The 17,239-nt window shown below is 36.9% G+C and overlaps 1 protein-coding gene across 1 annotated transcript in view; it reads left to right on the top strand.

Moving 5' to 3' along the window:
• LOC120627329 (chitin deacetylase 1) overlaps positions 1-14,788 on the top strand; it is a 33,006-nt gene extending 18,218 nt beyond the window's left edge. The window contains exons 4-12 of the mRNA XM_039895306.1: positions 90-217; positions 1,479-1,621; positions 4,894-4,936; positions 5,013-5,189; positions 7,297-7,435; positions 8,550-8,653; positions 11,720-11,862; positions 13,649-13,870; positions 14,573-14,788. Of these exons, the coding sequence (XP_039751240.1) occupies positions 90-217; positions 1,479-1,621; positions 4,894-4,936; positions 5,013-5,189; positions 7,297-7,435; positions 8,550-8,653; positions 11,720-11,862; positions 13,649-13,870; positions 14,573-14,651 (1,178 nt within the window). The 3' untranslated portion in view covers positions 14,652-14,788. The remainder of the gene's footprint in view (positions 1-89; positions 218-1,478; positions 1,622-4,893; positions 4,937-5,012; positions 5,190-7,296; positions 7,436-8,549; positions 8,654-11,719; positions 11,863-13,648; positions 13,871-14,572) is intronic.
• Positions 14,789-17,239: the final 2,451 nt, after the last annotated feature.

Below are 17,239 nucleotides of genomic sequence, written 5' to 3'. Positions count from 1 at the left end.
CTTTTACGATGCCAGCTGCTTGGTCCGTCAATTATTATTAATAAAAAACAAGGCAGTTATTTACTAGATACTTTACTTTATTGTTTCAGCACCAGCCCCTATCACAGAAGCGCCAACAGACTTAGCTACAAAGTGTGACACGGCAGAATGTCAGCTACCATATTGTTTTTGTTCGAAGGACGGCACTCTGATCCCAGGCGGGCTAGACCCCGAAGATGTAAGTCTAGAGAACAAATAGCATTGTACTTCCACAGAGAACGTTAATTGAATTGCAGCTAGAAGCAGCGCTATTGGATTGCGAGAACTAGATTTCGGGAACCTATAATAGTTATGTTGGAATTTTCGAAGAACATTGCACGTAGTACGTTCTAGTGTATTACGGGTAAACTTACTACTACTGCCGATATTTAAGATCTTTGGTGAAAATAACAAAACTTGTATTTTTTAGTGCATATCAGTCAGCAAATGAAATATTAAATGATGTTGGGAACTTTTTAATTCATTTGGAATTTTTTATTGCTTTAAAGTTCAATTAGGTCAAAGAATAAAACAGTAAGATATTCCATGACGCCGAGAAGCTATCAGATAATTTTGATGTTAAATATCCGTTAGAAATACAATGTCGTCTTTATATTGCTATTAAACAATAAGTTTTTTTTAATAGCGATTTAAGTAACCTGGTTTGGTAGACCCGTATTAACCTGAAGAGTAGGTGTGAAGCCTCATGTATCTGGCCCTTAAGACCGGAACACATCATTGCAGCAATACAGCGTAGCGGCAGAAGTAAGAATGACGGTAGTACTTTGCCGGACAAGCAATGTCAGTAGTAGTACAGCTTTTTGTGACAGAGCAGCATTGCTAAGTTCCGATCTGAAGGGCTGAGTTGCCGATGTGACTTCAGACACATGAGGCACCTATGCCTCAGGCTAGGGACACAGTTACAAGACTTGTTCCTGACATGCCCTGCGAAGAGTTACTCTGATTAGAGGCAGTAGACCATCAGATTACTAAAATAACGTACCTAAACAATATTATTGTTGTTCAATAATGTAGCATGTTTACAACATATTATTAATTTTTAGTTACTTGTCAATGAGAGCAATTAGTATTTTAGCAGCAACAAGAGATAACAGAATTTTCTTTATGTAGATAAAGTCTTTTTACAACAATGAAACTTGCACTAAAAATTGTTGATGTTGGAAAAGAGCAACTGCTGTGTTTCTTGCCGGCTTCTTCTCGGTAGAATCTGCCTTCCGAACCGGTGGTAGAATCACTACAAACAGACAGACTTGACGTTTCAAAAGTGCTTATATTAGGCCTACTTGAAATAAATGAATTTTGAATTTTGAATTTTGAATTTGAACGAGGCGAAGGATTAAAGTTACATTAAATCAATGGGCGTAGGCATATCTAACTATTATAATAATTTTATGATGAGTAAGTAGCAATATTTTATTAAATGTTCTTTTTACTTTCAGACGCCGCAAATGATAATGCTCACGTTTGATGGCGCCGTTAATTTGAATAACTACGATTTATACAAGAAAGTTTTTAATGGAAAATTGCGTAATCCAAATGACTGCCCGATTCGGGGCACTTTCTTCTTATCTCACGAATACAGGTTAGTGTTGAAAGCATTCAGTTGATCGCACACTACTGCGGTTATTTCGGCAGTTCCAGCTACCAGCGGTTTTTGATCAGATCTTTGGCGTCTCTGTGACTGCTGTGATCGTTTAAGTGGGAGATCCCTTTATTAATTTCTACTAGTCGTAAATTTTTGGAGAGTCTATAACCACTATATGTGAAAAAAAAATCGCATTACACATTAGGTAAGTTTTCGGCGTGTACCTTTATAAGCTTAGTGGTACCTATTTGGTCGCTTATACTGTAAAAAAATTCGTCACCTGCAACTCAGATGTTACCTTTCGGTTTTATCAATTTGTTGCATCAATCAAATGAGAAATTTTGTTCAGTATTCCAACGCTAGTAAGCGGAAGGCTCCAGGATGCAATTTAAACTTTGAGCAACCGAAAACAAGCTAACACGCGCTGAAATTAAATACGCCTGATATGTAAACACGTTAGAGTGTCGGATGCGATCGTCTGACGCCATTCGCATTTTCAGTATATAATTTCACATATTCAATTAAAATAAGTAGCGCGCGGTTCTTGCAGCACTTTACGATTAACTTTATTCGTATTTGTAATATTTTTTCGTGTGCTAATTTTACTTAAATATTAACCATGCACTTCATTACCTACATACGCTGCGCGTTCGGTTGCAATGAAAGACGTCATTGTAAGATTTGTATTAAAGTAAAGCTTTATATATGCAAGTTTTAATGTCTGGTGGGAGGATTGGGTCGAGGCTAGGGACCAACCTACCAACAAAGCCGTGCCGCTAAGTGATTTAGCGTTCCGGCATCATCACTTACCACTAGAGATTGCAGTCAAAGGGCTGACTTGTAGTGAAATAAGAAAAAAAAAACCACCAAAATTTCAAGTTTTATGATACAATAGTTTGGATATATTTAACGATTTCTGAGTAAGCAAATCAAACCGACAAACATAAAAGCTCAACGTAACAAACTGCTTGTTTATGTAATAAGTAACGTTTACGTTCGTCTTTTTTTTCTAAAATATGAAGAGGTGAAGTACTCAATTTTAACTTTCTAGTGCTATTTCCTTAACAATGCAAAATTACTCTCAGGTTGTACGGTTAACCGCATTTATTCAAATTACGTTTGCAAACTGCAATAACGTAAGCGGTTGGTAGATTACATTTTAATAAATTACGGACTAGAGTTTCAATTATGGTATTTGTATTGTTATGTGAATTGGCCCTATTCTTAGGATATAAATAAATAAATATACAACGACAATACACACATACGAGTAGCTATCTAGCCCCTAAAGTAAGCGTAGCTTGTGTTATGGGTACTAAGATGCCTGATGAATATTTTTATGAATTATATACATAAATACTTAGAATATATACATTTAAACACCCAGACACTGAAAAACATTCATGCTCATCACACAAATATTTTCCAGTAGTAGGAATCGAACCCACGGCCTTGGGCTCAGAAAGCAGGGTCGCTGCAAACTGCGCCAATCGGCCGTCAGGATATTAAATACTATGTTTAATTTATCTATTTTAGCAAACGGAGGAGAAAATAATTAAAACAAATATGATTTGCCAGAACCTCAAACAGATAGGTTAAATTTTACTCGAATAACAGTACACAAAATAATTTACAAAATAATCACAAAATTTGTGAAGATACAACGCAACTTGTTCGACGGTAGACTATTAATTAATAACTCCCAAACACTTTTTTCCAACGAAGCGGCGATAACCCGCTGGATAGGACTGGGACTCCACTTTTGGGGCGCTGAGTTCGAATACCAGCACGCACCTCTAATTTTTCTGAGTTATGTGCGTTTTTAAGCAATTAAAATATCACTAGCTTCAACCGTAAAAGAAAACATCGCGAGGAAACCAGCATGCCTGAGAGTTCTCCATAACGTTCTCAAAGGTGTGTAAATTCCAGCAAAACGCACTGGGCCAGTGTGGTAGACTACCCGGACTTAACCGTTTCTCATTGTGGGAGGAGACCTGTGCCCTGTGTGTTTTCACTTTTAGATAGGAAAGCAGCTGATACTGTTTAAGGGTTGTAATAGCGTCACCAGGGAGTTGGGGTCAGCGCAAAAGCTAGCCATGAGAAGAGCCCCAGTCCTCGAAGAAATCGGGTGGAAGGGGGGATGTCGACTTGATGGTGCCTCCTGGTCTTTTAATAAAGAGTTCCATTGTCAGCATTTATAGGCAAATGCACTCAAATAGTTGCTACGTTTGAAAGAGTGGGGCTAGACCTCTTTTTCCCTAATTTAGCGATTGAAAAATGGCCTTAGTGAAACTACAGAACTCTACCTGTTAACGCGTAACTTGCAATATGATCTGGCCTATATAATTAAGCCCAAAGCTTTTCTGTGGCAGGCGCGCGAAGTAATCGAATGAGAGATGTTTCGTTAGGCGGCACATGAGAGCCGTAAAATTGGGTTATCTGCAACTGAAGGCGATTAAGCGTTCTTGACGTCTCCTTTCGCGACGACGGCGAAATCTTTATGTGCTTTTATATTACCCTAGTCGCCTTGTTAGTTACGTAAACATGGCTCCGTTGGTGAAATGTTAGAAAGATTATTCTTGACTTACAGATTAGGAAACTCCATTTCAAGCAAAATAATCTTAACTTATCTAAATAGTTTGGTTTTTCATTTACGTTGTGGGTGGTTGCAGGTCTTTAATAATACTCAGTATTCACTCATAGCAATTCTTTCCATATTTGAGCAGAGTTGGCCAATACAAAACTGAACTTCCAACAATACAATGCTTGTTCTTTTATACGGCTAAGATACCGTTCACAATGTAGACAACGAAACAGACAAATTAGTTTTCGGAAAGTATATATAAACCAAGAACATTATGACCACTTAGATTAAATGAATCTGACATTTATTACCTTAATATTACTCGTTGCTAATAATCTTAAATCAAGAAATTTGCTTCTATGGTTATTTGAAAGACTTCTATCTCAAAATTCTAGGGTTTTTAGTTAAGGTATAAGTATTATAAATAACAGAATCCACGTCTCTATCGGACAAGATAGGAAGATATCAGCCGCTTTTTATATAGATCTTTTCTTTAATGGCGCTGGTTATACACACTTTTATCATCCTCTCGGGGATGAACTTTCATGAATTCCTTTACAACCCTTACTCTCTCTGTAAACCGGACTGAGCGTTAATACGGTAGATTACTTAGCGGAATTAAACAAAAGCCAATAAAATCTGAAGTAAATTTAACAATTAAGATAATAGTTTATTTCTTTTACAGCAACTACGCTCAGGCACAGGCGCTCGCACATGATGGTCACGAAGTAAGTGAATGTTCATTTTCTAACAAGATTTATTTTTAAAATAGTTCGCTTAAGTTAACAAAGCGTTCCTTTTCAGATAGCTACGGGAACGATATCCCAGCAGCAAGGTCTTCAAGACAAAGGTTACGAAGAATGGGCGGGTGAGATGATCGGTATGCGGGAGATCCTGAGGAAATTCGCTAACGTCTCGCGCTCGGAGATCGTTGGTGCACGTGCCCCATTCTTGAAGCCCGGCAGAAATACGCAATTTAAGGTTTGTTTACTTATACCTTTTTTTCCTTGAAGGCTGAATTCTCACGGTTTTTTTTATAGTTATAATTACGCACGGACGGACAAAGCATATGGCCTACCTGATGGTAACTGGAAAAACATCGTCTATAAACAGAGCAATAAATTTGCATGCTAGAAATAGGTAGGCCGTCGGTTTTAAGCCATGTGCCTGGAATTACACTGGCAACTAGAACATTGCAATGCAGTTAGTAGTGTAGTTAAGCCTTTTATTTATTTATTTAACTCTTTATTTGTACACCACTTTGAAGTTAGGAAAAAAAAACAAATGAAATACAAAGACAGAAGTAGAATACAAAAGGCGGCCTTATCGCTTAGTAGCCTTTTGTGACAGAGCTCGTCCGGGAAAGTACATGCTTACGAGTATTTCTGACGCAAAGCAATATTGTTGCAATGCTGTGTTATATATCTGAATTGAGAACGCGCCTCGTTTTCTATGGTGTAGATTATTCACAGAATATTGATTAACACAGTAATAGACGACGTAGGACAATGAAGTACTTAAAGAAGATTCGCAAATAGCTTACCCTCCGAGACTTTCAAACGTATCACGTATCACGTAGCATCCCTACTACATAGTAGGGATGCTCCTGAAGTTCTAAGAGAAATGAGCTATTTAAGGAATTTAGAGGTTCTCGTTTTATGTATTTGATTATTAAACTTACGGAGAATACATTGTTATTATTGTTTTTTTTTTAATTTTTAATTTTATATAGCTTATTTTTATGTTTTAATTTTATTTGTTGTAATTATTACTTGTTGTTACATTCTTTTAATAGCCCCGGGGAGACGAATTGGGCAACTGTAATGTCTTCACGGGGTGCGTTGCTAAATAAATAAATAAATAAAATATTATCATAGAAGAAAGAGGTTTTGAATATCATTGGTTTTAAGAATTTTGCAGAGACAGTTTTTATTAAGAAAAACGTATGTGGTAAGTTTGTACTAATCCCCACTTAGACCTAGGATTTAGACCAAATACCAGAAGGTAATGAACTCAATTAGATTTTTATTTTATTATTAAGTGGCTATTAGGGCGTCTTTTAAAATGTTCTTACTTCGCGTCGCTAAAATTAGCAGTAAATAGCAATACTGGAGCTTTTATGGAAGTTTACGAATTTCTCACACTCCCAGCGAGCGTCTTTTTCGCGGATCCGGCGGAGCGGATGTCTGGCAGGAAAACTCGAATTAAGGTATGTGAGAAATTTCGGTGGCCTTTAAGTGGTGGCAGATCGCAAAGTTTAGACGCTCGTAACTTTGTACAAAAGCAATTAATTATATTTTTATTACTTAGATTTTATGTTTAACTTCTTTGTAAACAAGCGTTTGCACGCAACTTTGTTCGTGATTAAATTCTGAAAAGTGTTATTTTTTTCTGATAATAGTATATAATAAAAAGACCTTTCTACGTATTCAAATACAACCCTTATGCCCGTTTTTACTAACTACGGATATGGCATTACCTAAGTAAGTGACGCCTAATCAAAGAAGATTCCTTGGCATACATTTACCTTTCACCAATCGATTTCGATCGATAGAATTTCACTAGTTAACTCGCTTAACCTAAGTTTTTTAATGTTCTTGCTACACCTTGTTGCAAGAAAATAAACAACTACTGTGTATGTATTATCATGGTGTTTAATTTTACGTAATCAATTTTATATTTTTTACATCTGTCAAGTGTCATTTTACGAGTCCCCAAAACTTAACTATCCGCCGAATCGGTGTCGTAACTTAAAACGGTGTCTAACTTCGTTAGATATCACATAAGAGTTCGTGAAACGTTTCGCTAGGAATCACCTGAATGCCTAGGCATCCGATTAGGGCGTTTAGTGAAAACGGGCAATAGTTTCATAACTAACAGTCTTTTAGATAAACCAGCCAAAACACAAGGTTTATGCTGAAGTAAAAAGCTAATACCTAACTTTTAGAGCAACCCTAGTTATTAAATTCGGCTATTTTTCATTTGAACTATATTAATATCTGACGTAAGCTAATCTTACGTAATATTTGTATAATCGTTGCAATTTGCAGAAATTTGTCGGTGTCTAACAAGATATTATTTGTTAAAGGTGTTAGAAGACTTCGGGTACATTTACGACAGTTCGGTGGGCGTTCCTCCTCTACCGATCCCGATTTGGCCCTACACGCTAGACTACAAGATCCCACACGAGTGCAAGTCCGGCACATGCCCTACTAAGTCCTTCCCAGGTATTTTCACTTACAATGTCTTTTAGAGGATAAATAAACGACGATAGAAAAAGTTATTTTATCATTGGCCCGCTTAATTTTATATACGACCGATTCGCGCAGATGGCAATGGTGACCCTGCTTTCTGAGTCAAAGGCAGTGGGTTCAATTCCCACAACTGGAAAATGTTTGTATGATTAAAGAGTGTTTTTCAGTGGCTGGGTCTTTATCTGTATATAAATACTTATTATTTATGTATATTAACCATCACTTATGTGAGTACCTATAATACTGTGTATTGTCGTATTATCAAAATTATCACATCAACCTATTACCGGCCTACTACAGAGCACGGCTCTCCTCCCACAATGAGAAGGGGTTAAGGCCCACTACGCTGACCCAGTGCGGATACTCTACACACCTTTGTGAACATTACGTAGAACTCCCAGGCATGCAGGTTTCCTCACGTTGTTTTCCTTTCCCGCTTAAGCAAGTGATATTTTAATTACATAAAACTCACATTACTTTGAAAAGTTAGAGGTGCGTGCTGGGATTCATGCGCTATCACCGCTTCCGCTTGTCGTATTATATTTATTTATTATTTAATCTTAAGAATAGCTGTAATCATTTGGTTGAAAATTAATGTAAAAGAAAATAAAACTATATTTACTACAAAATAGTAGACTTAAAAAAAAATGTTTTTCCATTTTAAGTAACTTAATAAAATAAGTTTATAATCTATAAAATATAAAAAAAAACTAGAAATTCTTATGTAGAAAAAATTTGCGAAATAATAAAAAAAAATACTACGGGGCGTACTGGAGTAGTTTATACATTACGTTATGACCTATAGCCATCACGGGCGAAACCGCGTGGAACGCCTAGTATTTTATTAGTTAATTGTTACTAGCTCAGCGCTCATCTACCTTGACCTTAATTTGGTACTGTGCAATAATCTTACCTACATTTACGAGGCTGTGAGATTCCTTAGGGAAAACCTCTTTTGCTGAACTGTGTGATCTTATCGGACTTATCTATGTAGCCCGCCCTGAACCATAATTTATGGATATTGTCTATTAGTAGTAAAGTTGCCTTTATATGTTACGCTGTGAACCAATTTTTTCTGATATACTAGGTCTGTGGGAGGTACCATTCAATTCTCATTACGTGGAAACCTATGAAGGCGGTCACTGCCCATACTTGGACCAATGCGTACTGCACAATCACGACTCCGATGAGGTAAGTGATAAACAATTTATTATGGGTATTTAAGTGTATGTATTTGGATATTATTCGAACCTGCCTCGTTTTTAGGTTAGTTTCCCCCAGGTTGGGCTAGGAATTGTTAGGTTCTTCTGTCAAAGATTTTCAGTACCAGCCAGGACTTACAGAGCCGTTAAGCCGTTTGTCCTGTTTTTTTTTATCACTGACAACAGACATGCCATAATTAAAGCACTCATCCCGCATTGAAGCTTCGTGGTTCCTTTTGGATTTTGTATTTCTTTATTGAAGCTAACACATGTGGAGTGCAGAGCCACCGCCGACGCCTGCAGCTCGGCTTCGCTTACGCGTTGGTACTTACAATGAGTATACAAATACGTTCACCCACTATATACCATTGCACATTTATTAGGTGCTATTTATGCTATAATATGCCAAAATATATAAAGTTATGACAGACGGACATCATCGCACCATTCCTTTTTACCACTTAGGGAACTGGAACCCTAAAAACGATAGAACAACGTATTAGTTCATATGTGTATATCGCGCTTTATGAACAGCGGCGCCGGCGGCGACAAATTTCATTTTCATTAATTAAAAACAAACACGATTGCGCTGCTGGAATAGGGCGACCAGGTCTCTAGAGGTTTTGATATTGTTTGAAAAATGTATATTTGGATTGAGAGTGGCGATATAGAAAAACGTTGACCATTTTAGGTTGACAACATTTTTTTTTTTAATATAATATAATATAATTTATTATATCCCTTTTTTGTGGGGTTTTGGACGGGATGGGACAACTGACAAATGACGGAGAATGTAAAAAAACACGAAAAAGATGATAATACAGTATGCGCCACTGGAGAAGCATACTTTCCGGAATTCCTTGTTATTAAATGTACGTTAAGCTTTATTTAAGCACCAGTTTTTCAGTACTTTATTTAAGCCAGCCGGGTGGACTACGGCCCCCTTCTCATTGTGGGAGGAGACCTGTGCCCTGTAGGAGGCCGGTAATGGATTGATATGATGAAACTTAGTTTGCTTTGTCCTTTGGTTTTAAAACCGGTTCAGTTACGTATGGTGGGTAGCTTTTTCGGATTTCTTTTATTACAGTTATCAGTATTTGAGGTAAGAAGCACTGTTATAGATATATATACCTATAACAGTGATATTTAAAAAAACATCGTATTTCTCCAACTTTAATTTATTATATATTACTTGTTACCTGGAAATTATTGCGTGAATAAAAATATCATGTTAAAAATCAAAATGATTATTCAATTAGGCCAATTTACAGACAATTCGATCATGTATAATGGAAAATTATTTCTGAAACGCTTGAAGTAAGAATAACATAAGTGAAAAATACATAAGCACTTTAAAGAACATTCAATCAAAAAGTGTAGGTGGAATAAAACTAGAAAAACATGGAGAGGAGCTCACATTTGTAAGAGGTGTAAGACAGGAAGACTCTCTCACTCCTAAACTGTTCATAGCTATTCTTAAAAACATCTTTAAATGATGAATGAAAATTCAAGGAAAATGGATATTTAATAAAAAGCTGACAAATTTAAGGTTCACGGATGACATAACTCTGTTTGGCGAATCCACAACAGACCTGGAAAGAATGCTGCAGATGTTGGACTCAGAAAGTCAAAAACTAAAGTGGTTACAAAAAGCCTCAAAAAATTATACAAATAGAAGGAACGTCGATTCAAAATTCAAACTTGCTTGCTAGCCAAACATGGGTATACACCGAAAGAGTAAAAAAAAAATCCTAGCCTGTGAGCATGTAATGAAACGAAGCATATTGAAGTTCAGAAAACAAAAACATAGACATTCGTACCAAAAAGAAAGCTATACGATATGGCTTAAGACTGGAATAGAAATGGATAGGTCATTCAGCTAGATGTAAAGACAAAAGGTGGACGAAGATCAAATCACAAAATGGTTGGGAACAGGCGAAAGAACTGTGGGAAGACCAATAAAATGGATTTATGACATCATAGATATAGCGGTTCATAAATTTGAGTAGATCAACAAAATATCCCGAAAAAAATATTTTTGATCCGGGTACCCTAAAATGGGAATGTTTTGAAAGTTGTTTTAGAACGTGTAGCTCCCGTTTTTTATTGTTCTTTAAACGGTGCAATTTCCAATCCCGATGTATATCCCGATTGGACGCGCGAAGAAAATAAAAAAACGTGTTTTATTTGCGGCGTTTGATTGAATTTAAACGAAATAGACATGTAAATGGGAAAAAAGTTTTTAAAGGCACCTTTTAGTTATCAACCCATTACCGGCCCAGTACAGGATACGAGACTCTTCTCAGAATAAGAAAGGTGTAGGTCGTAGCCCACCACGCTGGCCCAGTGCTGATTGGTAGTCTTGTTGTTGCGGTACCTAAGCACATTGTTATTTATATAAATTATTATCATAATTTACCTAAAAACTTTGATTAGGCTACGCGCTGAAACTTTTCAATTTATCACACAAATTATTAGTTAGTTGTAAAATAGATTGCAAAATTTTATTCTTGTTAGGTACTGAAAGGGTTAGTTATATAATGTAAGACATATATATAATTATATATCACGACAATACAAACATCGCTATCTAACCCCAAAGTAAGCGTAGCCTGTCTTATGTGTGTGTGTGTGTGTGTGTGTGCATTTTTCAATTGTGGGAATCGAACCACTCCTCCTTTCCGCTGGTGTCGTTAGGGATTAAAGGAATATAATGGGGAGAGCGGGCATTAGCGTCTTCTGTGCTATTACAAACATCTCCTTCGATCACCAATTTATCTGGCCAGCGTGGTGATTATGGGCAAAACCTCCCGTTGGGAGAGGTTTCTAGTCCAGCAGTGGTATAACAGTCCACTGGCTGGCTATTGCATTTCTAACAATATTCATTTCGTACAGTATGAATAAAAATAATCCGTGTTAAAACCATTGGTAAAAAGTTGCAATTATCAGGAACTCGTTTTGTTAGTTACATTTTTTAATTAATGCATAAAGCTGTTGGCGCTTAAATACAAACCTGAAAACTTATGCTATTAAAAATACGTGAAAAATGTTTCAGGTTTTAGAATGGCTTCAGGAAGATTTCAGCAGAAATTACGACCAAAACAGAGCGCCTTACATGATGCCCTTCCACACGAACTGGTTCCAGATTAAGGAGCTCGAACAAGGCCTGCATAAATTCCTACAGTGGGCATCTAAGTTGTAAGTTTACTTGTGTATTGTGGAAGTTACTGCAGCGAATTTGTAGTGCTCAGTCGCCTAAGTAATTATCGTGTGAAATGTTAACGCAACTGGAACGTAATCAAGATGTATACACATGAAATACCTCAGATTGTATTAACAGTAATAATTATAGTAAAATTGGGATTGAATAATAAAATACTACACATTAAAATCGATAAGGCCATACTGAAGCAAGCTGTACACAAGACATTAGGTGAATTTGTGACAATAACCAAGAGTAACTTCTTTAAAAAATAAATAAATATACCACGACAATACACAACTCGCCATCTAGTCCCAAAGTAAGTGTAGCTTGTGTTATGGGTACTACCCGTTAAATAGTTTTGTGAATACATAAATTCGTATACTATACAGTTAAAAACCCAGATACTGAAATACAATAATGTTCATCCCAAAAAATCCCGTTGTGGGAACCCACAACTTAGGGTCTCAGAACACAGCCAATCGGCAAATCAATAATATTAAATTGGGATTATTATAGCTCATTGTAACTTTTTTTTTCTTTGTTCACTACGAGTTAGACCTTGACTGCAATATCACTTGGTGGTAAGTGATGATGCTGTCTAAGATGCTAGCCGTTAGGGAGTATGGTAGTCAAACCCCTAATCGACAAGTACGCGACGTCACACGGAACGGAACACTAAATCGCTTAGCGGCATATCTTTCTCGGTACCGTGGTATCTATCTATCTTGTATGAGGCCCGCTTCAGCGGATGCACTTCGACCCTCTAAGATCTTTTGTGCTCGCCCCGTTCTTGTATTCCCTCGCCCTAAATAGCTTCAAATATCCACTCTAAGAGTTTGATTGAAGCTTTTAGGTTGGAGGCACAGTAATCCTCTGGTTGTAGATATGCCACTCCCAAGAGGTCCAACCACTTTCTAGGCAATCCGTCGCATTCACAAAGTAAATCCATGGACTCGACGTCCTCGTTGCAGGCCCTACATGTAGGGTCATCATTATGCCCATTTTGAGCAGCATGGACCCTGTGCCGAAGTGTCCTGTTATGGCCGCTATGGCGTATCTTGCCTGTCTCCTTCTCAGTCTGTTAATCTTGTTTGGAAAACAAGCTCCAGTTGCGCCCGAGAATTTCTTGAAGTGCCTTAGACCTTCTAATTTGTCCCATTCTGCCGCAGATTTTTTCTTGGCATATGTTGATAGCGCAATGTTCACCACACATGGTGCAAGCGCTATACATGGTTCAGGACCGATGAATCTTCGTCCGGATCCCATGCGAGCTAGCTCGTCAGCCAGCTCATTGCCCTATATTTCAACATGGCTCGGTACCGTGGTAACTAGCCACGGCAAAAGCCTCCCACCGGACCAGACTAGAGATAATTCATAAATTATAAATTCCCAAATTGTTGCTGTCGGGAATAGAACCCGGGACCGCCTACTTAAATTTGCAGCGTTGCGCTAGGTAGGTCGTCAAAACTTATTGACGTAATGGAGGATAAAATCCGGTTGCTTAAACCATCCTACGTTTTTGATAAATTCCCTTACGAGACTATACGTACAGGCTCCACGTGCTGTCCCGTGTACCCAGATAAACTTTAAGGGGGCGTCTTTATGTACATCGTCTGAGATTAAATAAACGATTGTATACATATTGCGGAAAAGGCAGACAGACGGATGGACAGACACAACAGAACGATGACGATTCTGTGGCTCTCAGGGCCACGTATGCCAGAGAGTCATAGGATGATACACCCATAATGCCTAATTTTTTAACGTTAAATTTTTTAGGGACGATGTCTGGTTCGTCACCGTAACTCAAGCTCTCACATGGATGACAGACCCACGCCCAGCAAAGAACCTTAAAACCTACGAAGCGTGGCGGTGTGACAAGAAAGACTTCCCGCCGAAGCCATGCAACCTTTCCAATAAATGCGCACTATCTTTCAAGCTTCCGGACTCTAACTTCACTGACACACGCTACATGGAAACTTGCAGCGAATGCCCTAACCAGTAAGTGTTAAAATATAATGTAGGTTTTTTTTTCTTACGTGTGTGCAGTGGCGTGCATAGAGGGTATGCAAAGAGTATGCAGATGATAAGAAATGAAAAAAAATCTTCAGTCAGAGTTATAAAAAACTTAAGGATAGGCATTGTAAGAGTTATAAAAAGCCTACCCTTAAGTATTTATAACTCGCTCTGGAGATTAGCTTCATTTTATATCATCTGCATATCCTGTGCATACCATCTATGCACGCCACTGCGTGTTTGTAAGTAGATACCCTCTGTTAGCTCTATTTTTTGCAGCTTCTTCATTGTGCAGCAGCGTCTACGTCAATGTTAAAAATATAGAACAAACATTTTTTTTTTGGGTATTCTTCCGGAGCCTCATTGGTTTAGTGACAAGCATAGACTACAAATCGAGCTATCGCCTCGATTAGCTCTTTAAGCTGTTGATCCTTATCGTTAAATTGTGATAATAATTATTTGAGCCTGACAACTCATCACTCTACTCCAATGAGGATTGGAGTAGAGTGATGAGTTGCCTGCTCTGAAATCTTTCTTTCTCCTATGAGTGAGGATTCCTGTATGCAGTGGAACCATAAATAGACAGAGAATGCTGATGAGAGTCCGTGACTTCGTTTGGCGAAAACAGTAAACACGAAATACTGTTTTTGCCAAACTCTTAATATTCATGTACAAAACTATTTACAGATATCCATGGTTGGGAGACTCAGGCGGAACAGGTATTCCCGGAAAGGACAACTACATACCCGACAACCTCAGAAAGTAATAGAAATAGTATTTAATTGTTATTGCGAAAGACTGTTGATGAATGTACAAACCGATATACCTACTCATTAAATTACAATAAATGCCATAAAAAGTTTTTTTCGAAATTATGCTCCCAATTAAACTCATATTTTTAAGACGTGTGTTACAGTAATTTTATAAAGTAAATAAATAATTAATCTTTTGATTACTATAAATTCATATTTGCCAGATATTTTATTAAATTGATTAGGATTTTTAAAAATGCCATAATTATTATTATTCAAATAATAATTAGCAAGAAAACATTAAAATTAAATTTGATTCACAATTAACATTGAATTTATGGGGTTTTTTATATTAATGCCACTGCATTGTAGATACACTGCAGTGCTGTATGGACTCGAGAGATGCAAAGATACCTCCCGGTGTCTTAGTCGTTATCAGGTGCTAAAACTCAAGTTATTCTTTTATCAATTATAAATAATGTTAAATATACTAAACTTTACGTCAACAGTCTGACGATTCCGTTAAAATAATCTATTCATTATATTAATCCACAATAATGTAATTTTTTAAAGCACTATTCAATTTGCTAGCGCAATATACTAAAAGCGGGGAGTTTCAATAGGAAAATTAAATTTATACTTACACTGTGAAAGTAGTATGATATTCTGAATAGATTATTACATTGTATATATTTTGTTATTTAAGTTGATAGCACACTGCCACAAGGCCCGTAATATAAGCAAGAGACGTAGTAGAAGCGGGAAGAAAATATAACTGTTAACCTACGCTTTTTAAAAAAAAATCGATATAAAGTAGAGTGTAATTGGTCGAAATTCAAAATTTCACACCGGATTTCAATCGATGTGATTCGCTTAACTAAATTCAAGAATGGACTGCACTCAGACTACGGCAATAAGGCACCTACTTCATTCATCGTAAATCTTGGCGACATTATTTTCACTGTCACAATTTTCACATGTATCTAAGTTACCCATAAACTTATTTTTTTTATTTTCACATATTTTGCATATGTCGTATGGTTAATTAATAACAATTGAGAAAACTTCAGAGTAGGACTTTTGCGGCTCTTGCGACACTTGCGTCAGTCTGGGATCAACTTTATAGCATTGACTAGTCATTGCGACTATGTGTATGGTTGTATAAAAAGCCTTTTGTATGACTCTGCATTCCTTTTACTAAAATTATTTTAAAAAGTGAGGCTCTCACAAATACAGCGGTTCTGCATGGTTTTCTGATTTTAATAAATGTAATGCGGATTTCCAAAAGGGCTTTCTATTTTATTATAATGTATTGTAAGGAATAAGATGTTTTGACGATGATTTATTGTAATAACAATACAATATAAAAATATATTAGTTGTTTTTTTTATCCTTAATAGCTTCTATTTATCACTAAGCTTTACTAGATCTACTCGGTCCTTACTAAATTAATGATATAATTTCAAGTAGGTCTGATCATTCTTGAGATAATCGTGTTCAAATATTTAAAAAAATATCAACTTTAGCAAAATTATTTTTTCGAAACGGACAGGTATTGTCGCTAACTCATTTGAAGAGAGAAACGGATCGTTATATTATGAAGTTGCTAAGTGTTCTGTGAAATAAAAAAAAAAATCTACTAAATAGCGTGTCAAACTCATTTTACGCAATAGTAATTTTTTACTCAAAAACACCGAAATAATTGAGAAATAATTCTTTACACGAGTATTGCTTAAATACAGTCATATTTATTTTCTTTGAGCTTAAATATCTAATAAGTAGCCAAATACGAGCAGTTTGGGTAAGGTGACAATCTAGGAGGGTATCAACATAATATTATATATATGCATTTGCAGCACGTCTGTCTGGATTCGTCGCAGATTTAATTTGAGATTGTGCTGAGATTCACTGTCAAGCTTTTGGAAATCCGGAGTATGTATTTAGAGCTTCTAAAGTAGAACTTGACTTAAACCGGAGACTATAGATAAGTAAAGGAATACTTATTATGTATCTGTTAAAATCCAACACATAATTTAGTTGTACTGGTATGAAGACAGCGTTTGGTTCAAGTACTCTAGTCCACATACCCACTAGTATTATGGTAACTGTTATAATCTGAATAAAGATTCCAAACCACTGATCCCGTTCTGGGAGGGATAGTTAAGAACTAGAAAAATATGAAGGGTTTTGATTTCACTCGTCATCATCGTCACATCAACCCATTCGGCCCACTACAGATCACGGGTCTCCTACCACAATGAGAAGGGGCTAAGGCCGTAGTCCACCACGTGGCCCAGTGCGATTTGTTCGACTCCATACACTTTTGAGAATATTATGAATATCTCTCAGGCATGCAAGTTTCCTCACGATGGTTTCTTTCACCGTTGAAGCAAGTGATATTTTAATTACTGAAAACGCACATAACGGGAAAGTTAGAGGTGCGTGCTGGGATCCGAACTCAGGTGGAAGTCAAGCTCCTACCCAATGCGCTATCGCTTGATTTCAATCCCTAAATCCAACCCGAAGGAAGATTGTTTTATAATCCAGCGCGGTGTTGCTACTGCACAAGAGTTATTATGAAATGGAACATATATGACATTCA

This window comes from Pararge aegeria, chromosome 11 (assembly GCF_905163445.1).
Source record: "Pararge aegeria chromosome 11, ilParAegt1.1, whole genome shotgun sequence".
Classification (NCBI taxonomy): Eukaryota; Metazoa; Arthropoda; class Insecta; order Lepidoptera; family Nymphalidae; genus Pararge; species Pararge aegeria.
This window is presented reverse-complemented; position numbering and strand designations above follow the sequence as displayed.